A 23,737-nucleotide genomic window follows, 5' to 3' on the forward strand; every position below is an offset into this window, starting at 1 on the left:
AATTCCTGCTGTCTGCCAAAGGACAATCTGTTTGCTCTGAGACAGTTTAATGCATACTGACTACCAGAGGCAGAACTTCCATTGGCTCTGTTACAGGGGTAATTTACACTTTAACAAGGTATTGTGACAAGGTGGTAATTATATTTTTATCACGTCATTATGACATTACCACCTGGAAAGCCATAGCTGATTAATTAGTGGCATATATTAAATTTATAACCCTGGAACTCTAAAGTTATCATACCTAAGTGGTGTAATTATGCTGAACTGTGGTGTGGCAGTGAATTGGAGGTGAAGATGCTGAGTATCCACCTATTGCAATACATTTAATGAGTGCCAGTAGAGGGCAGGGAGCTGAAGGAAATAGTTGGGGTTTTTTAAATAAATACTGAGGAAGAGAGTGAAGTCATTGAAATCTGGAAACCAAATCTAGTCAGATGGCAAGTTGCAAGGCTTCTTACATATATGGATTTTTTTTTTTAAGGTATAATTTCAAAGTACTTTGATTTACGCTTGTTTTTGCTTTTTATTTCACAGCTTTATTTCAGTTAATTCACATCTATTTTGCTTTTAACAATGCAGCAGTTTCTGTTCATCTTTTGGAGGCTTGTACTTGCCCTTCTGGAGGCTGTCTCACCTTCCTGCCACTAGCAGAAAGCACTGTTTTTGGTGGGATGAATTTTCTGTTTTATCCATGTGCCCAGGTGTTTTATGTTGTTCTGTCTGATTTACTTTTTTTTCCTCTTACTCTTTTCCTTAGTCTTTTTCTCTTGTCCTTAGTATTAGGAGGAAGAGAAAATAAATGAAGCTGGACATAAATAATGAAAATGCCCACAACTTATGGCTTGTTTGAATGTGTTCCCATATCCCTATGAAGTAAATACAGACAGAATTACAAACCCAATCTATTTTTACCCAAATTGTCATGCTAAAGGTCGCAGTTTTGAACTGTTTTGATTTTCCCTGTTTGTTGTGCATTTCAAAGTCAGATTCCTGAGTAGCTCATGTTTTATTCTTCCCTTTCTCTACAGAAAATGAAGTGACTACTTTCCCTGTGTTGGTGAGTGATCAGAGTGAAATTGTGGATACCAATGGAGCTGGAGATGCATTTGTTGGAGGTATTTCTTACTTCTTTCTGTTGTTTGGAGATTATTTTATTATTCTCTCTTTATAACATCTACTGTTTTTTTCATTCAACTTGTCCTTCAGAACAGGCTTCATTCTTTTCAGCTTTTCTCTGCATCCTGAAGTTATATGATTTAATTAAGTTCTGACTTCGAAAGAGAAACTGTGTTCTATAACTTCAAAAATAATATGCCATTATGCTGTATTCTGGTCGTTTTCATGAGATTAATTGTATCTGTCAGACTGTTGCATAAACAAGCTGCATCAAGTACTATATAGTGTACAGAAATCCCTCCTGGCTTAAATGTTAACACATTGTTGTTCTTTAAAACAGGTTGTAGTGAATATTAAACAGTATGTTAATAAGTGAGCATAATGTCTGTGATCATGTAAATTTTGGTGGAACATCTGCTTCCAATACAATTATTTGGACATCAGAAAAGAACACAAAGGGTTAATTTGCTATTAAAAAAAACCCCAAAAAATATCTGGCATTGCTTAATATCCATTTGCAAACCTACTATTTTTTTTTTTGGCGCAAGCTCTAAGGAAAAAAGAGGATGTTATGTCTATGCCTGTTTAAAAAAATTATTCAATATAAGCCAAAACTCAGTGTTATCCAAGATTTCTGTCATTCATTGTAACCTTCATCCATGTAGTTCTGTGATGCACTGTTGCATCCTGAAGGCTCTAATATCCAGTCTGTAGTATCTGTAAGGGGCTCCATTAGTCACTAATTTACTGGAAATATTACAAAAGAGACTTTATAAATAGAATTGCAGGGCACAGTCTTGTAGCTATGAAGGGGATAACAAGCAATGTGTTACAAAATTAAAGCTTCAGAATTGTGTCCCACTTCAAGAAAATACTCAACCTCACTTCAAGGAAATATTCAACATAAGCTTAATCTTAACCATGTGAGTAATTCCATCCTTACTTAATACAGCATTTAAACCAAAGATAAATGTTCAGTATATACTTAAATCTTTCTGGGAATGGGAATGTTTTACTCATTACTTCAGTGCTTTCATGAATCAAAAAGAACAGAAGTAGAGGGAAACACATTAGATTGCATTATTCATACACCTTTTAGAACATGCTTGTCACTCTCTATTGTTCCTAAATCACAAACAAGACTAAATTTGAACCAGTAGGTAACAGTGACTATAACATAAATAAGATCATCTTCAAGTGCTTGTCCTTGTATATGTTTGCTCTGTGCATTAGCTGTGCCAGAAAGCTGCTGTTCTTGTGAGGGGAGGAAAGAAAAGAGAATAAGTCTTGCCATGTTTATCTCAGGTTGTATTTATTTTCTATTCTTCAGTTTTAGGCCTCTTGAAGTCAGGACTTTTGTTTTAATAATCCTAATTTTGTTCTTTCCTAGGTTAGCTGCAGGAAGAATATTGCAAGTAAATAATCAGGGCTTTAAGAACTGTTTCATAATATAATAGATCAAATTTAAAAACAGATCTCTCAAAACCCTTCCTCTTTAAATTACATCCTTTTCCCTGGTACTGCCATGGCCACCAGTTTTCTGTAGAAGGGCTAAAACATTGACTTTAATCAGAATATCCTGAATGGAAAGGCTCATATAAACCAGATCAGTCTCTATTCCAAACTACTGGCTTCCACCAGCAGTGTAAGGAGCTGGGGCACATCCTGTCAGGCTGATCTTGGATCACTTGTGAGATTCCTTTCTCTAAGGGGAAAAATGATGTGAACAATGCTCAGCTGTGGGAGAGAGGGTGAAGGGATATTCTAAAATATTAAGTCTCCCTTATCATTCTAACTGTTAAGATACAGCAAGATCCTGTGTATTTGGGATAATCCTAACAAAAGTCCTGTAGCACTGCTTATGGACGTATATTATCCTCAGTTGCCCCACAGATAGTGCTGAGGCATCAGATGCTTTTTCATTGGGGCACAAGTGCAGTGCAGTCCAGTGCATTGCACTGTTCTCCCTCACTATCAGAGAAGGGACCACAGCTGATTTCTTTTCCCTCTCTAATGGAAGTCAGCTCAGCCATGGAAAATCTGTCTGAGCTGTCCTTGTAGTCAGACACTTACCTGAGTGTTGGTGTGTGAGCTCAGCCTCTTGTTGCGCCATGCTTCTCTCTCCTGTGACTCAAAGCAGCATGAGCTTTGGAATATACATAGTTCTTCCATTGGCTTCTGGGATGTCTCAGTTCTCCTCTGTCACTCCATAAATAATAAATTGATCATTTATCCTCCTCAGAGAATAGATTTTCCTGAGTTTAGTCCAGATGGGTGAACTGGGGCTTATAACAGTCTAGATACACAGCTGATTCTAGTCTTATGTGTGCTGTGGTCTCCTTCTTCAAGGAGACATTTAATTTTCCTTCCCATATGTAGGAAATAGGATACTAGACTGGATAGGCTTTGATTTGGTCTGTGTTTCATTTGGGGGAGGTGTCTGTATTTTATCTGTGCCACACTTTTCATGTGTTTTCAAAGTGTGTGTTTGGAGCAGAAGTTCTTGAACATCTCCTTAGCAGCAAGCCCTGCACAGTAGTGTAGGTAATGCTGCTCAACATACATATCTTCCAGCATTGGGTCAAGCACTGAGCCAGCTGCAATGTTACTGTCCTGAGAATTTTTACAACAGGAAAGTTATATTCTCTTCAGTGCTTTTCTGCTTCTTTTCTTTGAATGAGGTTTTTATGAGTTGTTACTACCTAGGCAACAGTATATGTAATGTTTTGATTTTAGGGTCCTTCTAGTAAAATGTTTCAAAATTAATCCCTTAACTAAAAAATTCACACGGTGTTACAATGTCCTCTCTGGGAAACCTAGTTCTTTTATTCAAACAGCAGAGAACAAGACTCCCATGGCAATGTTTCCCATACTTCTCTGGAACCAGTGCATTAACATGACTGAACAGTGGTGTTTCAGGAGCAGGTGTCTTGGCTGAGAGGAGAACGTGGGATATAATGAGGACTAACCCGATTAAACAAGATTTGTTTTGCATTAGGAGGTCCAGTTTGTTAGACTCTATCATATTTTGGAAGGCCTTTCACAGAGGCATTCTCTTGCAGAGGTATAACAGAGATTGTAGGGAAACTCTTTCTCAATATTTATGCCAACTTGGCAAATCAGCCCTCATATGTTTCTCCATATAAAAGTTGGAAAAAGTAAAACCATGGGGTTATTTTAGTAGAGCCAATCTAACTAGTGAAGCTCTTGAGACCTTAAAGTCAAGAAAAAGTTTAAAGACACAAAGTTTCTGGGCACTTGTAACTCTGTGAGTTGATTCAGGAGTTCAGCATCTCTGAACATGAAGCCGCCAGCCTGCAAGGAGAACTAGCTCACCCCAACAGCTAGCAGCAAGAAATAAACCACATTCTTCAGTTGAAATGTGGTTTTATTAAGTTGGCACCAGGAATATCTCTGAATTTCTTGCCTCTTACTGCAGGCATCAAGTCATCTGCCACTCAGGCTGGTGAAGTACATGAAAAAGAAACCGGGTTTTAAAATTGCTGCAGGTATCTTTATGCTAAAAGCACTTCTCTAAACAACAATAACACAGTTCTGCTTTTATTGCTTACCAGCAACATTGCTACCTTTTACAAGTTTAAGCAATAATGGTTTACTTTGTAGCATGTCAGCACCTCCTGTGGTTTTCAAGAGTACCACAGATACTTGGTTATAAATTCCTGAAATACCCATAAATTAAAGTTGCAATTCTACCTCCAGATTCTTATGATGTTGACAAATTGCTTGAGCTTTGCTGACATGGCTTATGTAGCAGGAGTCCCCTTAATTACAGCCTTAGTTTGTAGAGTTAGGGGAGCATTCTAGTGCTCATTAAATTAACATTTATTAATTACTAGTCAGCCCCATTTTGAACCATTGCAGTAATGATAACAAAAGTGTTCTTAATGGCAATAAATAGTTGAAATATGGGTAGTTTTACCATCGTGTGCTTTCCTTTATGCCATCCTGCTCTTTAGCCAGAGTAGGCCTGCCTTCTGTTTGAACTCCCCTTTGTCACTGCCACCGTAACTAATGAAAACAATAAGCATCTGTTCTCATAGTTGCTGCCATTGTTTCTGCAAAATCTCCCCCCTAGAATCTGTCTAGTCCCTGGACCTGAGTACAGAGTTCATAACAAATGAATAGGAGAAGGTGTAAAATCGATGTTTCTTCAGGTTCCATCAATATAAATATATTGACTTAATAATCTGCTATGATTTAGTCATACACTACATGAAAAGTACTAGAGTATGAAATGGAACCACAAATCATTTTCAAGTAGCATGATAAGGCAGTGACAGAATGATTGCAGCAAGCGGGTGTTGCTTATCGCCATGCTATAAAGATGTTATACCATTCTCAAGGAAAAGAAATCCCAAGGTAGAAGGAGCTCATCATTAAGCATTGTACTGTGCCAGATAGGAGCTGATATCAATTTGCCTCTGTCAGTATCAAAGGGGAGGTCAATGGCTCAAACCACCTGTCAATTTAAAAATGGCATTGACAGCTTTCGTGTGCTGAGGAGTCTCATAAAGCTGCTAGCTAGAGTTTGAAAGCTACAGTCACAATTTTCTGGTGCACGTTCTTACAGAATAAGCACTTCTCTCTCTCCCTCTTTCTTGTGAAGCCCAGCATGAGCCTTATGAGATGGCCAACTCCTGTGTCAGCTATCAGACAACTACTCTGGTAGAGACCAGGAGAGCAGCACATCCTCTTTCATGTGTCCTTGTGTCCTTGTCCTTGTGGGCCTCATGACATCCTTATCTCCTCTTTAGGGACCACAGGGCTTACTGAAGATACTTCCCTCTTTCTGATTCCATTTGAGCCAAACTGTTTCAATAAAGCCATTTCCTCATCTTTAATAGAGAGGTTAATTCCAAGCATTATTTTGCCATCTTAATCTAAACGTCTCTACAAATTAGATAAAGACCTTGGACTTGTAGGAGTTTGCCTAAAGGTTCTCGCATTGTTCAAATTTCAGCCTCTGTTCGTGAGGTAAATGCAAATGATTTTTGATAGAGTGACATCCAGCTTTGATTCCAGAACTAAGTAATATTTGATATACTTCTACATTATTGAAATATTGAAATACTATCTTCAATGCGAAGCATTCTTTGAATATATTATGCATGTACATATACATGTATGTGTATATGTAAAACTACAGTACAAGAAATAAAAACACAGATTTACAAATAATACTTAGAGCACAGAATAATTGGTCATTATTATTCCTCTACTATTAAGTGTTTGATTCAGAAACTTCTTTGATAAAAAGGTCTGGTTCTGTTTTTTGAACACACTAGGATAGCTTTGGAGTACCTTGGCTGAAGCTGGTGGTTTTGAACAAATATAATATTGATAAAAATGGAAACATAATTGAAACCAGTATAATAATTCTTATGCTGTTGTTATGTAGCATCTGTCATTTATGGAGGGAATCCAGTGATTTCTAAAATACGAAAATAATCTTGATAGGATTTGACGTCATCTGAGTTGACCCTGCCTTAAGTCAGGGCTGGAGCAAGTGACCTAAAGATGTCCCTTCTCACCTAAATTGTGTTATGGTCCTGTGAATTTTAATCCTATAGGTATTATAGGTGCCAGTTCCTGCTTCTCTGGAAATCCAGACTCAGAATCTTCGGAGGGTGATGTTGGTGGCTCCAGAGTAGGAGCTGACCAAATTAAAAAAAGAAGCTCAAAGAGTGGGGATTCCATCTTCTTGCAATAAATCTGTTCCAGGGCAAAGAGGGACTGTACTCATGACTCTGTCTAATAAGTCCCTTATGTATTTCTTGTGCAAGCATTGTGGGGACAGAGGCACGTGCACCTGTGAGAAATGAAATGAGTTCTCATGAATAGTTCCTATATGGCTATTCCAGGAGTGCTAAACATGCAAAAAATCTGATAATGCCTTCAGCAGACAGATTTCAATGTTTTTTCAGAGCACTAAATTGTGAGTAAGCTTGTGACTATATTAAAAAGAAAGTTACTTAATGGATTTCTAGGGCTCTTGAAGACTGGGGAAGAATTTGTTTATACTAAAAATGAATATTTCTCTTATTTGTTGTATTCTCCTCTCTGTATAAATCTGTGCTGTAAGGGCTGCTCTCCCTCCAGTGTTCACTGCCCCTAGAACTTTCTAGATTTGTTGAAATAGGAGTACAAGGAGCTGGGAACAGTTCTTTACTAAACAGCAGGAATGTGATATCAGAAGCTACTTCATCCACTTATAGCAGTCTTTAATTTTTATAAGGTTTTTCTACTTGTTTAAGTTGTCATCATTTTTTAATCATATTTGATAGAGAGTAATACAGTGGATAAAATGTTACTGCTGTGAAGTACTCCCTTCTGATAACACCAGAGCTCTGAGATGCAGAGCCACTTGCCAGCTGCAAGCACGGGATTTTTTTTTGGCAATATCAATTAAATATGTGTGTGCATGTAACTTCTAATGGCTGATTTTTGCTATAAAATTTATCAGCAAAGAGAGAGGGGATACTGCTTTGAATTGTTCTGGCTTTTCTTTGAAGTAAAGATAAGTGTTATAACAGAAAGCAGCACTCCCTTAGTTTTCACTTGTATGATATTGGTGGCTAATTGCCTCTGAGCAATCCTGTTGTTACTGAGATCATGGTGGATGAGATAGGAAGCTTTGAAATAAAAATACTTAGTGTCATCAGCACTTTGACTGACAACCCATTTTTCCCATCTTTACTACTCCTGGTTTATAAACAGCATACAGGAGTATAATAGCTGAGCTGCAGAGAGGGCATCAGTCCTTGCTTGCTAGGGGATAACCTGTCAGCACGTCCATGACTTACCACCCCTGTGTTCTGATGGCATTGGGAACTCTGTCAGATAAACATCCCACATAAACTCAGGCTATTAGATGACCACGTTATCTTTGTGACTGACCTTCTACAAACTAGAAAGTTTATATGATACCAGATTATATGTTCCTAGTTGATTTTTTTCTCAGTCTCAACTAGAGGCATATCATTATTCTGATCAATGGTGTAGCCAGTTGCTAGTAATTTCAACATTAGTATTGGCTCATTTTCAAAATTTGCCACAGTTTGAATTGCAGCTACTTAAACAGAACCATAAAAGTAGATATCACTCAGAAAAAAAACGTGGACTATTTCTGGTTTCTTTTTAATTCCCTACTTCTTTGTTTACCAATTTCTATTCCAAATTATTTCTTTGGAAAGAATACCCTCTTCTGTGCTGACATTATACATAAACCTGTTTGCATGTATTGTCTAAATACATTTGTGATTATACTGTTTTCGTTGTTTTAATTGCTACTCTTCTCTTGGTCTCTAACTGTTCCTCCTAATTTCATTACACATGTATGATAATATTCTTATAATACATTAATGTAAATATAGCAATTCACATTTTTTACCTATTCCGTTTAAAGGCAATCCAGAAAAAGACATTGTAGAATAAAAGTAAGGCAAAGCATAGTATACTTGGTGTCATTTCTTAGATAACATGTAGAAGCAAAAGATCCACTTAAAAGGATCAGTGTATGGAATTAAAAAACCCTCAGAAGTTTCTAATTAGGCTGAAGCAGGAGCTGATTCCTTTAGCCTCTGTGTCTCTCTTGCTGTCATTAACACCGTCAGTTTTAAGGGAGCCTCAGTACGCAGCAAGAGGATTAATATTTTGCAAAATTGGTTTTATAAGGCCTAATTTAGCTCACCATAAATTCAGTGACATTCTGGACAGGTTTTGTGAAAAATAAACGTCAAATAGATTGTGTACACTTTAAAAAACAAACCTACTGTGTTAAAAATAGATTTTCAAAACCAATTACAAAGTTCCAATTTTTGCTGTAATAGCTATGGGACAATTACAAATTGACTTAACGCCTCAAAGCAAATCATCACCGTTTAAAATACTTTGTCATGCCTACTATGCCTACCCTCATAACATTTCATTTTATGTTAATGTGTCATGTGTTAGAAAATCATGTAATGATAAAGAAAATGTTAATGTGGAAGGTTACAAATTACTTTAATGAGTTACTATTACCTTGCTTGCAGACTGTTGGCAATATTTTTGTGTTATTTTAATGTATTCTGAGTAGAGACAGAGGCACTCGTCAGATTGGATCATCAAGAACATTCCCCTGGGAATCAGGGCAGGATATAGTCCCTTAAGAAACAATGTGTCAGATTAAGCTGATGCTGTATTCGCAGGAGATAAAACACCACACAATGAAATACAAAAATACACTGAAATATATTGTTTGTTTGACATCTAACATGCTTTGGTAGGTGTTAAGGACATGGACACAGTGGCCACAGGGACACTTCTCTGGCCGTGGTGTTCACAAGCTGGGTCCTCTCTCACAGCTCCTCTGTTATGTAACAGAATGGTAAAGTCTCCCAGAATTTCTTCACTTCCCCCACACTGCAATGGGCTCATACTTGAAGTGTGAAGATGGCAAAATTGCAGTAAAAAGGAATTAAAAGAAAAAACGTGGTCCCAGTTAAAAGCAATGGTAGTAGGGGATGTTACTGGTTTTGGTGATCAGTAAATTTGTGCTATCAATCCAGAACTGTAACAGATCTTTAAAGAGGCAAAAGCTATTAAGTGTCACTGTATTAAAATAGGAGCATTATGAATATAATGCTAGGGTAGGCTATTTCAGCCCACAAAAGCCAGGAAATTCACAGGCTGCCTAGTTCCCATATTCCCACTGCACTGGGTGTTGCTTTTTGAGTCCCTTTACATACTGCTGGCTTGGCTGTGTGGAAGCACACCTGCAAATAAAACTCTCCTGAGAAATGGTCGTTCTGCAAATGCAACTTCAAATCTCCTAACTTTTGTGCATATGAATCTTGGCTATAAAGTTACATTCGTGCAACCTTTTTCACACTTGATTGTATGTTAAAAACTGAGTTGAGGATAGGATGTGTGATTCCATTTTATTATCCTTAGAACTTCATTATATCAGTAGTAAATTAGTGCAATTCTCTTCCTCTTATTCCACGCAGTATGTGTAGTAATTGGCAGCATTTAGTGTCAATACAACAGATTTGAGGCTCAGAAACTTTCCACAGGTACTAACAAAAGAAAGCTTATTTCACTCTTCTGTCTCAAAAATTGCCAAGTAGAATTTCAGATTTTGAAGAACACTTCCAGGAAATGCTTTTAGGAAATACAAAAAGAAGTATCAGCTTGAAAACTATTTTCTTTTTTTTCAAATAGAGAAGATACTTCCAGTGAAAATACCTGTTTCTGGTTTGGCACATACAGTGCCTGGGATACTCCTTGTAAGCTTGGAGGGGGTTTTTTAATCACGTTTCCCCTGTAGGCTGCCAAAGACAAGCTTAAGGCAACCAGACTCTGATCCTAAAGGAAATTTCCCAACACTCGTTATGTGGACTTAAAAATGAAAAATAGGACCAAACCATGAGAAGTTATAACTTTGTGATCATTTTTCTCTATCACATCTTTCTTAGAGTATATTATAGACTGAAATGGTTCTTTTCTTAGACAGTAAGATGTGCTGGGGAATTTAACAGAAGTGATACGCAACAGGTTATAAATGGAGTCTGCTAAGGATGATTAATGTGGAAGGATGTCAAAGGAAAAAATACTGCTTATATTTATAACAAAATACAAGAAAGCTCCAGCGTTGGGCTGTCCCCTCTCAGCAGGTGAACAGTGTGCAGTCAAGGCACAGGGCAGTGATAGGAAAACTCACATCAGTCTAAGAAGGCTTCACCTCAGGGTCTGTTTTCTCAATCCATAGCACAGCCTTCAGGAGCAAGCCACCACACAGCTGCATACACCATTCCTAATTGCATGCAAGCATCAAAGGAAGGAGACTGCTGCTTTTCCTTAGAGGGAGTCTCAGGTGGGCCTGAGCACATGCAGGCCCTGGGAGCTATGCTGACACCTTGTTCTCTGAGCTGCAGTGAGATGGCCCAGTAGAGCCAAACAGTGGCAATGAGGTGCAGTGCAATGAAATTATTCAGCTTTGAGTGATTCCTAATGGAATAACAGGGATGTAATGAAGTTTTATTTCTTCTTTGTTATTGTCACATTTCTGCAGAAATCTTTCATTAACATTTTCCACATGTAATGCTTTAAAGCTTTAGAGACTGCGTTCTTTTTTTTGTTTTGTGTATTCAACACCTCCTCTCCATTCCAGGAAAAGGCTGCTAAACTGAAAACACGCCTTTCACTTATTCATAGCTGTCTAGTAAATGCAAAGTTGTATTATTTGCATGAGTCCATAAATGACTATATAACCTCAGACTGAGGAAGATGTACACCCATTTGAGTGATCCTTACAGAAATTCAATGCACTGAAAATGTGTCCATAAATAAGAAGAAAACAAGAGGGATAGGCATAGCAATACCAATATCACTACATTTCTTAAAACATGCTCAGTTTAGTATTCATGCTGCTGATTATAAAAGAATAAGTTTCTTGTACACAGGCAGTGAAATGCTTTTAGCACGTGACCGTTTTTTAAATAAAGTAAATACAGACTTCTGAAACATTTTAGTCGTGATCTCATGGTTTTGTCATTTTCTGGAAGTAAAAATATTGACATTTACCAAGCTGTTTGTTCCAGCTTTCTGGTCTCCTGCAGTTTATTTATATAACAACCTTATCGATGAGCCTCTTACTCAGCTCTCTAGGTTTAACTGAGTTGAGTCGATTTGCTACCACAGCTTCAAGTCGCTGTTACAGAACAAGCAAGACATCCTAATAAAGCTGTAAACGTGTTTACTCAAACATGGTATTGATTTTACTTGGAGAGGGAGAAGCTAGTGCTTAGCACGGTGTCAGGGAGGATGAATTTAACTGCAGTTTTTCATTGTCATCTGTCATGGTTGTGAAACTTTAAGTGAAGCCACAAGAGGATAATTAGAATTGCCAGAAATTTAGCCCCTAAAATCAGTTAACCACTTGAGATTTTTGTAGTTTAATTAGTTTTTATTAAAACTTTCCTCCAGTGGTATAGTCAGGACGGATTTTCTAATGTTCTTTCCAGTGAGAGATTTCAAGGTTGCCACTTGTTAGATATACATCTTAAATGACCATTTTTATGGAAGGGTTGGTAACCTTTTTTCTCTCAGTTGTAATTAGCCTGGCACTACAGTTCTGTATAAGCACAGAGCCATTTCATTTTAAAGGAGAGAAAAAGACACATGTTTCTATGCATATACATTTGTATTTAATAACATATATATGCATGTATGGAATCATTTTTACAGTAAATTTTGAGAGAGAAAGTGCTAAAGTGCTTGAAGGTTGAAATATACTCAATATAGAGTGTATGAAGATGCTTACATTTAATTTGTCTTATATACTTTAAGTCTGATGTGTCAGACCACAGTGCCAAATGACATGAAAACAGAAGCCAAATCCCACCCTTAATCAAAAACGTTTCCATTTAGAATAGCCAACATTTGGTTTGATAGCAATGGGCAGGGCCTCTGGCTTACCACAGTTCTTGGCTGTAATATCCACCATCTGCCACAAAATTAAAAAAGGAGAAACCTCAGCATGTTGACGTACGGTCGTTCAGTGACTACATTGCAGAATCAACTGATGCCAACATCTTTTACAAAATCTAGGGTGGCTGGTTGGCTCTTGGCAGCAGCATTGCCAATCACCTGGTTACTGCTGACCAGGCATGTGCTACAGCATCACCCCACTCCAACAGTGCTAAAAGACCTCAAAAAAAAAAAAAAAAAGCCCCAGTCATATCAGCTACAAGGCTTTTCATGGGTTGGGTAATATTTCTTGAAAACTGCATCTTCCCACACTCCTGGCCTGGAAATCTAGTGGGATCACATAAAAATAGATGAGTGTCCCAGCAACTGTGATAAATTCTGTATGTGAACAAGAGTGTGAAAAGGTGCTTGCAGCTGTCCCCACGGTGGAATAACACCATTTTTAAAAGTGCAGTTCACCAATTAGGCTGTAGAAATTTTAAATGCAAAAAAGAGGAGTCAGCTAAACTGGTCATGATCCTTTTTGTGGCTGGGACAATTTTGATAGTGAATGGCCTGGCTAGCATAGGTTATATGCTTCAGGGTTCATCTGGAAGCAGAATTGTCTGGGAACATCCCATAGCAAAAAGATTTTGAGGGGCTCTGACGCAGGTTCAGCTTGTAGTTATTTATAATTGATGCATTTGATAACTGGATTTTTTTTCAGTTTTTCTCTCTTGCATTAAAAAGAATTAATAATTTTGCCTTAGGCATTTTATAAAGGTTGAAAGTGCGAAAGAAACTGCTGAAAGATGAGTAGTGGGGTAGCTGGGTGTCGGAGGCTATAAATGGATTTTCAGCCAGCATTAGTAATTAACAGTCATTAAAATTAATTGTCAAGTGTACAATTTGAAATGAAACATTTGGCTTCAATATGAGCTGTTTTTAAGTGTTGTTAAACCATTACTGGAGCAGACCAGAACTGTTTTAAATCTCCACTATCAGACTCCCACATTCCTGCCCTACTGCACTAGTGCTAAGTGTTCATTCAGAATTACCACTAATAATCTGGAAATAACACTTTCAAAGAAATCACTGATTTCAGTGAAATTGCCTCTGAAATACCTGTTCTGCTAGAAAATCAACTTGGTTCTCCTTTAATGAATTTTAAGTGCTACTCCCCTCTAAGGAGTAACAAAGTCAAGACAACACCTTTTTTTGTCAGTCAGTGGTCCGTATTGCTGTGTCTTTTCAAACTTGTACTGAGATTCCCAAAGATATTTGAGCTGGTCTCAGCGAGGGCCTCAGTTTGGGTCTGGCTCTGGGGCTCAAGCCCTACTTCTGGCACTTGGCTTACAGGACATTCCATTTGGTGGGGAGCACGAAAAGGAACAAAGCAACTTCACTTTTCCATCCCTCATTCTGTTTGCTGACCTAACAATTGCAAATGTTGTCTTTGAGAATATGTAGTAAGGAAACTGGAGATAGTAAAGATTAACTCTCAATTATTTCAGGCACACTTTTCAGAGCAAAGTGATTCCAGAGCCCCTTTTTTTCTACTGAGCAGAAAAGAAATATTTAAGGGACAAAAATAGCTATTGGTGTGTTATAATTTCTTCTGTCATCTGAGAATGTAAATACATTTTTTAGCACTCCAAGGTTTAAAGTAACTTTTGAAGCAAAGTTGTGGTTTTTTTCTTGTAAGATCAGTGGGATGAATTGGACCCAGTTCCAAAGAAGTTGTCATCATTGTTAGGTGCAGGGTGGTTACTTGGCCATGGTGGTTGCTATCCATGCCTGTGAAGGACAAAAGGCATTCTAGTCTACTCTGAAAGCTTACCAAGGTGGGTCATTACATCAAGATGGCTTGCTAGACATCCTGCAACTGCCTTTTGCCTTACTCTATAAACAGTTAGCATGTTGGATAAGATAACAGGGCAGGAGGCAGATGGGGAAGCCTCGAGTTTGGCTCTTGCCTTTGTGTTCTAGTGTGATGAGTGGTGCACAATGCTTGCAACACCATCCACAGCTTCAGCAGTGCAGAAATGCTACTGCAGAACAACTGCAGTTTGAACATAGTTAACAATATTGTCTGAAGCTGTTTTGGTAAAATACTTGAAGTGAGGCTGTGTGGTGTAGCCAAAATTTACTGCTGCTTTTTGCACTCCGTTCCAGTGATAGCCAGGGACCAGTTCAGACCACACAGAAATGAAGGAGATGCTGAGCTACTTTTAGTATGTGCTGGGATATCTAGGTCTGTGATCCCAGACCTGTGATACAGGATCAGAGTTCAATCCTGCCCTTTTGGTCTCTGAACTTGTAGGAGGAGTGTGAAGTAAGTCTGAAGCCATGTTCACTTATCTTCTTGCATTTCCAATCATGGCACCTTAAAAGATTACAGCCTTCAACTGCTTCTCATCTCCCCTCCACCGCCCCGCTCGCTGGTCGGGCTGTTTGAGTGCTTACTAACCCACTTCAGTTTCAATCAGCTGGGTTAGCAAAGATCCCCTGCTCAACAGCTACTGTTTAAATTGATCTGGCTCGTTTTGACAGGGTATCAGGTTATACCAGCAGCAAAGCAGCATGGTGAAAAACAGATGGGGGAGTAACTTCTTCAGCTGGAACTCAGATCTGAATCCATGCCTTGAGAGTATGACTCACGGGGTTTGCATCACCATTGCACTGGGGGAGGCAAACTCTGAATTATATTCTGACCATGTTGCTTTTTACCGCATTAACTAAAAAGAACATTCTGCAGCTAAGGCAGCCAACCTGATAGAGCTCTTTGCTTCTGTGCTCAAATAACACTGCTTTCTGGTGTTCCCTTGGGGTCTGCTTTGCCAACTGCCTAGTCTTACTGTGTGATGTAGTTCTGTTTGTGATATGTGTGTTTGTATTGTCATTCGATGCGATATTGTGTCAGATACTGCTATTTCCATTTCATCTATGAAACACATACCTTTTAAGAGAAACTCAGCAGACAAGAGAATGGTTTGAGGGCAAACTCCCCACTGCAGTTTCTACGTATCTCATATATGACAGCTGTACGTAATGTCATTTCTGCAACACTCTTAAATCACAGAGATCTCTCATTTCTATCCCCAATTAGAACAAGATGTTTTTTCACCTGGCTCTGCTTTCACTTAGATCAGAATAAATAAGAAGTAGCTTCACTGAAGACAAAAGACTCATACTAACTTGAAACTACAATGAGCCTGGGAGGTGATGACAGTGTCAATCTAGTTGATATTGAAAAGTAATTCATGTTTTATGGTCCTTTGCTCTGTGGATTTTCTCATCTTAGTGTGTATTTGATGCCTTGATCATAAATGTAGACGATAGTTGTTCTTTCTTGTATAAACCTCCCTCTGAATTCAACTAGCCCCATGTTTGCCTTTGGAGACCTGCCCAGTGCATCTTCATACTTACTGAGTCAGAAATGGACTGTCTGAACAGCCTCACTTTACATATGGTTACAACTTTCTCTCAAGTTTTAACCACCCAGAAGCACACTGGCAAGCTTCTGCCTCCCAGGCAGTTTAAATTTAATGATTGACACCCTCCATGTATCCAAGAAAGTTTCTCCTAAGAATGCATGTTAATTTAATGGAGAGCAGACCATTTTCATCTCGTTATTCAGAAACTATCTGATTTCTGCCAGGCATGCTGTTTGAATTTCTCAACTGTTACCCAACTATTGCAGCTGGACCATTCTGCCACAGTTGTGTTGTCTGTCATCCCTGACTGCCATCAGTGATAGCACTCACAGCACAATTTCTTCCTGTTTCAGATTCTTTTCTTTGTATACTGATGACTCCTGTCTTCTTCATTTGTGCTTATGGACTTATCTTTTGTTCGTGAAGGAGTCATTTTTTTCCCAGCTAGTGTCAGTCAATATCTGTGAAATGCCAGCCTATATGTAATCCCCTAGAAAAGCATTGATGTCAGAAATATATGAGTTTTCTCATTTTTTAACTAATCTGCCTACTCTCTATGGCCTCCCTATTCCAATGAAAAGTGTTTGATTTATAGATACTGTAGTTTCAAACTCTTCTCCAGTATGGTGCAGTTTAGAGAAAACTGTATATCAATTAGGCTTCTTTTCACTGTCAGTCATGACCGAGAGGCCAAGATAGATCTTGGTAATTGATGAAAACAGGTCTTTTGCTCACCAGTATTATACTTCATTAATCTAACCTTATTTTTCTTGTTTTACATGATACTTAATTTCCAAAGAGCAGACATCATGTATATGATAAAATATCTTCATTATCTTATAAAATTATGCTGTAGTGTACCAAAAAAGGAAATACTTGGAAACGGAGCACAGGTTAAATGACAGCATCACAATACAATGTGGAACTTTTTCCCAATAGTAACCCAGATGCGCAGAGAAAGTGAATATGGAAGCAAGCTAGCAAAACATATCAGCTTTGAATAAAATTTGTAGTATGTCAGAAGTTGGTACTTAGGAGTTTTACACAGTACTTAGCAGAGACATGATTTCAAGACTACATTTGTACTGCCAAGGCCCAAAGCCTGAGCATGACAGAAACTTGAAATGGTGGATGAAATCTTTAAAAAGAACATCTTTCAGCTTGCTAGAATTCTGATTTTCTTGAGCAAGTCACACTTTCCTTCTGTGATTGGATGAGGAAGAGAGATACGTCTGAAACATATTAAAAACAGGATAAAAGTGAATAAAATATTACCTCTAAAATGACAGAGTAGGGTTTTAAATTATAAGATACTAGGTTTACTTCTCACATCTTGAAAACCTCCTCCAAATTTAAAATACAAATTTCACTTCTGCCATAAGTTCTGTTCTGTCATGCTTTTGATCACAATAGCTTCAGCCAAGACAAAATGCTTCAGAAATGAGGGACTAGATCCATAAAATGTCTGGTGCTGCTTGCACTAAACTTCTCCAAGGACCTTTTTAGGACTTCCTAGCTCTGTTCATTTAGGAGGTGCTCAGGTTTTCAAAGCACTCAGCTCCTGGTGATTGCTGGGTGTCCAAGCCATGCGTGCCGGGCTGTGGCAGCTGCATGCCCCAATTCTGAGCAGTGCCTGGTTCTCTGCACAGTTTGCTGTTCAGGGGGGTACTGCATGTGCTATGGGGTACTCACTGTTGCTGAAGATCTAGATTAAATATCCCATTATCAAAGGCAACAGATGCCATCTAACTTTCCTCATCAGGTAAAAATTTCTCACTTTCCTTGCACTGTGAGCACCTGTAACTCTGAATATAATGTTTCTCTATTACATGCCTTTCTTTTTTGGAGAAAAGCTTGCACACAATTGTGTTGTAGCTGTAGCCAGTGAGAACAGAAGGAACTCTCTTCAGCGGGGAAAATTGCCTCTTTGTTTTAAAAATGTTCTTTGAGGAATCAAGAGTTATCTCTATAAAGGAGAGAACAGGAATTCTGTTAAAATAATTTTGAGGATACTAATAATGATCAGTCTTGATAATCTTTAATTTGCTGGAAGCTACCAAATGGAGACTTCACAAAGAAATAGCAGCAGCACCACTCCAGCCCCGCAGGTCACTCAGGTGCAATTCTCAATTTAAACTGCCCAGGCTGCAGGGGTACGTGCAGGCAGGCCAGGATTTCAGTGCTTTGCTCTGTAACAAACTCAGACACAGTCACATACACTCAGAAAACTAATCTGACCATTTTCTTCCTTCTCTTTCTCTCCCACTCTGTCCCATAGGCTTTCTGTCCCAGCTCGTCTATGATCGGCCAGTGACTGAGTGCATCCGGGCTGGACATTACGCAGCCAGCGTCATTATCAAGCGTTCAGGTTGCACCTTTCCAGAGAAGCCTGACTTCCACTGATAGTGGTGAATTGGAGGGATCAAGAGTAACTTCTGTGTTGCCATGGGATTGCTGCCTAAATTCTTCCTCCTTCCTTTTCCTTACCTTTCCAGTACCTGCATCAACGCTTCTGTACTTCTGTTCATTGTATTCTAAACAAAATATATATTTCTATGGTGTTTTCCATTTCATACATCTACCACGTCTCAGTAGTCTTAACTTTTGGGAACAGTGCTAAGTGAAGCTTATTGTCTCATCCATCAGGAAAAACTGTTCTATTTACACAGTTTCCAAGGAAGTCCCATTTAAGTGACACAGCTGATTAACGCCATTAAAGTAATTCTGTTGAATTATCTAGTTTGTATCCAGCTGTGGCCAAATGCTGTTCAACTTACATGAAATCGGCAGACCTGATTTTATTCATAACTTAACCTTATAAGCAGGGAGTTGTTCTATCTATCTAGTGGAGTCAGACCTATGTAAAGAGTGGTGTAAATGTCCCAGGAATTCCCATACATATTGCAGTGTACAAAATCTGGCTATCAGCTAGTCCAGCTTCCATGAGAGAACATCACTGTTTTGTCAGTAATTTCAAGACCTGGTCCACAGCTGTGATATCTTTGCATTCAGCCATCTTGCACTGATGGCAGTAGCTTTGGGTCTGGCCGCTTTTATCTGTCAGTACATCTCTAGGTCTATAGGTACAGTCACTTTTATCTGACAGGTGAGCTAGCAGATAGGTACTTTCAGTGATTTCAGGGCAGATGCATGAGTTGGTGATGAAAATAAACATACAGATAGGTCCTATCTCTTCCATGTGTGTTTTCGAGAGGCTGCATTAAGGTACACATAATGAAAATGAGGTACAGAAATATTTATGCAGGATATATTGACAGGATATGCCAAATGGAATCTCTGAAACGCACATTTTTAAACTTTTAATTTACTTTGAATAATTAAGCAATATGGTGGATTTTGTTTGTATTTACAGTATTCAAGAAGATGATCTGACACTGCGTTCATTATTTGCTATGTAATTTGATACTGATAAATAAAAAATTGTCATACAGTAACTCCTGGTTTTGTTTTGGCATATGTCTGTCTTTCTTCTGTGCATCCTACTGGAAAGGGAAGAAGACATGTGTGCTTAACCCACAGTACCTGCTAAATCTCAATGTTTTGTACGTGACTTTCAGTATCCAGGTGGGTATTCAAGGGTGATCTCAGCAGTAAGGAAGAGAGGGGTCATCAAATTGGTGTTTGTACCACAGAAAAGATGAAAAATTAAAGGCTAGGGTTCACCAAAGAATGTTAAGTCAGCACAGGGTTCCCACTTCACTGCCCATGATGGAGCAAAGGACACACAGAAATCGGATGCTGTTATTGCAGTTTGTCTATTGGAAAGAGCGTGGGGAGGAATCAAGGCTGAGATCCCAATTCCCTTGTTTGGTCTGCTGTCCAGTCTGACACACTGGACAACAGGCTCTCTCATCTTAGAGATCACCTGGTGTGGGATTCCTGCAAGTGCATCCACCAGTGACTTGGGCACTGCACAGTGAGTCCCCCGTTCTGCACGGCCCGTGGCTCACACCTGAGAAAGGCTACCTGAGAAGGGCTTCATGTACAGACCTTGTCTCTCTGCCAACCTGCTCCTGAACAGCTCTGGGCAAGTAAGACTGCTCTGCTTTCATCATAGTGCTACTCTCAAAAGAGCTTTAGGCTGTACATTTCCCACATTCTAGCATAGGTGAGAGGAAGAAAAATTAATATGTTGGAATGAAAATTGAGTGGCAAACCAAACTAAGAGCCTGCAATGTGCATGGTCTTCAGGCTTTATGTGTTGATCAGAAGAATGTGATTTTTTACATCTCATAGTTAATTTCTACTTTCTTCACTTGATGTATCCATGTGATGTGTTTTAATCAAGAAAAAGTGACAGGCTGAAGATGGATGTGTTGCAGTCCCTGCTTATAGTACATGGTCACATATGCCACACCACTCTTACTACACGAATTTGCCATCAGTAAGGAAAACCCCAGTGGTTTGGTGGTTAAATTTGCTGTTCCTCTTGCTCTACACCCATGACACTTTCCATTCCTTTTGAAACAACTTTACCAATGTCCTTGCCTAATAATTATGGGTCATTTAAAATGAATATAAGTATGTAAACATTGTTTATCTTACCAATTAAACTATGAGACACTTGTAGGATATGTAAAGGCAAGTTGTCATAACATTGTGGAGACTCTTTCTCCTGCCTTCTTGCCTGCCTTCCTCTAGTCCTTATTTTCAGTTCAGGATGCAAGAGTCAAGTCAGAGGTTCTGTTCTGAGCTTTTCCACTGATCTGTTCAATGAGCTTGGGCTCCTGACATCTGGCTTTGAGTATGACCTACAAAGCATAATTTGAAGCCAGTGGGAGCAGCTAAGGAATAAACTACTACCCAATTCATAGAAGGGCATCAGGGTCTGACCTGCTCTATTTAGCCATTCATTATTTCTCCAATATCTGTCAATGGATATTTTTGGATGCTATATAGATACTTAGAAACATATTGCTAAATCATGCTAAATAGTTTCAGATTGTGCTGTCAGATTGCCTGACAATTTCATTCTGGATTTTTTGCAGGCTCTGTATTCCTTTCCTCCTCCTTAATGCTGAAGTGGAGGTTTATCTATACAATGGATAACGTTGCCACCCTTAATATTCTCTCTCACAAAATCTTCCTCTGTCTTCCAGGTTATTCCACATAGAGGTGTGTTAGAAAACTGGGCTTTCTGTAAAACATCATTGAAAGAGTTGTCTGCCAGTGTTAAATGCCACTGTCTCAAATCCCAGATGGGATGACTGAAGTGACTCTGTCACTGAACTTGAGCTATTATTCAAACACAGCGTTTTTACCTGGGTTACTATCAGGAAAACAAATATTGGAAATCTATTTCCCAATAGCCAACAGTGAAAGCATCCCTCAGTTGTACAAAACTTTGGCTTTGCTGGAAATAAAACTGCATCTCCTGCGCCCAGCTTTGAGCATTTTAGGATTGTTTTAATGCCAAGTGTGTAGAAATGCTGCTCAGATTCAGAGGCAAGGAAACAGGCCCAGTATGCCGAAAGCCACGTGCTAAATAGCTGAACAGAATGATGAGCTGGGAATCAGGAAATAAAAGTTGTGCTTCTGTTTCTGCAGGTGGTCCACTGTGTAACTTTGGGCAAATCTCTTTCCTCTCTCAATCTCTTTCTGTCTGTAAAGATGATAAGCTCAATTAGATGGTAAACTTGAGAAGTGAAAGTGGTAATAATAATTCAAGTAGGGCAGTATCAGCCACATCTCTGCCTGTGCTCATTGCTGGATTTTTGACTATTTGAATACTCTTTTTTGTGTGTGAGCTAATGTAGAGCTATTTGTTTACCCTTGAAAAGTAGGGTGTCTTGGTTTGAAAGACAGGTGTCTGCTAAGAAAGGCAGGGGCCTCTCTTTGAAATGGAGAATGTAAACGCTCTTCCTCCAAGTCATTATAATTGTGAAATTAAGGGGCTCTCAGGCAAAGATGTGGGAATATGAATAAGAGTTCTTTACCAGGAAATTTAAAATAGAAATACAGTATAACAAAGAAAAAAACCAAAACACTGGCAGAGTCAGAATCCAACCTGATACCAGGGTGTTGGGAGCAGTCCCATTAAATGGTGGCTGCAGTCCTCCTGCAGTGACAGATGTGGTTCCGTTAAAGCAATGCTCCTGTAGAAGACTGCAGTTTTCCTCTGAAGGTCCAGTGATGATGTGGAAAGGTCCAGCTTTCCTCTGGAATCCTGTGGAAAAAGGCTCCCTTGGTGTTCCAAATCTCAGTTTTTATCTAGGTAGGAAATGCTGGCTCCTCCCCCTGCCTGGAGCATCTCCCAATGGGATGATGTAATTTTATCAGTCATGCAGTGGAACTCAATAGCCCATTAACAGAAGATATCTTCCTGGAGGAAGAAGGGTCATGAAAAAGATGAAGATGAGTGCCCCACCTGGATTTAACAGATGGCCCATTAGCAGAGAATATCTCCTACAGAGATAAAGATCACTGCCCCACCTGTTTTCAACAGATGCTGATAGAATACATACTTTTGGTTACAGCCTGTATTGCAACCTAAGACATAGGGCTAGCTGTTACTACTTTTGTGAGGGTTAAGATAGAGGGAAAGGAGGAGAAAGGGGGAAAAGCTTTACTTATATGAAAGTGAAATGAAATATGCTACATGAAAATGACAATAGAAATGCACACTGTTTAAAGATGACAAGTCTGAGAACAATCTTTAATTTAAAGGGTCTTATCCACAGTTTTCATAAAGAAATGTTAATTAAAAGTGTGATGACATGTTTGGGATTTAAAGGAAATCATTCTGCAAAGGATTTATAGCAATCACAGCTCCAGAGCATTAGGATTACAGATCCTTGTGCTGTTCCTTTTCAGTGATCATGTGATTGGCCTGCTGTTAAATATAGCTCCCATTTAGCGAATTGAGACAGGCATGGGAAAGGTAGGGAGAGTTTCCCTTTAACCAGCAGGATATCAGAGGTGTTGGAGATTATACAATTCATTAGTTTTTACATAAGATCAAAGTGAAAGGAAGTCTTAATTTGGGCACCAACTGCTACTGTCTAAAAGTCTTGCAGATTAACTGAGAAGAGAACATATGCAGTGCTAACTGCTTGTGTTAGAGCATGAGGCTATTGTTTTATATCTCACTAAGTCATTGTTCTCTTCCCAGAGATAATTCTCACACTTAAGACCTTCAGAGATAGTTATGTCTATTGTGAATAGTTCAGCAACCAGCTGGCTCAGAGGTTATTGCCTAAGCATCTTTCCCTAGGTCTAATCCCCTGCAAGGTTTTTTTCTGGGCAGTGTTATTAATCTAAAACGACTGCTAACTGACTCCTGTGTCAAACATTATTCATTATGTGCTTTAAATGTTTCCTGCAGAGGCCAAAATAAATTTTGCTTTTTTAAAAGCAGACCACAAGGAGTGCCTATGTAGGATATTTCCTAAAAGATTAGACTCAAAATGGCAGTTTAGATGAGGAGGGGAAAAAATTGTCTTCAAAACAAAGCTTCATGATTTAACCAGGGACATACAAAATGGACAAACCTCAGTTACCAAAACCCACTTTTCATACAGAACTATCTATAAGTTGCTCCTGTGAAAGAAAACATGCAGCCTTGCAGGGCAGGAGGAATACTTTGATGAAGACATGGAATAAGTGACCTTATTAGAAAATGAAGACCAAATAAACAAAATGCTTAAAGACAGTAATTCTTTTGTGTCTGTTTTTTTTTTTTTTCAGGT

At 38.8% G+C, this 23,737-nt stretch overlaps 1 protein-coding gene across 2 annotated transcripts in view; it reads left to right on the plus strand.

The window, feature by feature from the left end:
* The window catches only part of ADK (adenosine kinase), a 269,009-nt gene extending 250,420 nt beyond the window's left edge, over positions 1-18,589 (plus strand). For both annotated transcript variants that reach the window (XM_062496355.1, XM_062496357.1), the window contains exons 10-11: positions 1,032-1,118; positions 18,307-18,589. In XM_062496355.1, coding sequence (XP_062352339.1) covers positions 1,032-1,118; positions 18,307-18,431 — 212 coding nt within the window. In that variant the 3' untranslated portion in view covers positions 18,432-18,589. The remainder of the gene's footprint in view (positions 1-1,031; positions 1,119-18,306) is intronic.
* The last annotated feature ends 5,148 nt before the right edge of the window (positions 18,590-23,737 follow it).

The sequence above is a fragment of the Cinclus cinclus genome, chromosome 7, assembly GCF_963662255.1.
Source record: "Cinclus cinclus chromosome 7, bCinCin1.1, whole genome shotgun sequence".
Classification (NCBI taxonomy): domain Eukaryota; kingdom Metazoa; phylum Chordata; class Aves; order Passeriformes; family Cinclidae; genus Cinclus; species Cinclus cinclus.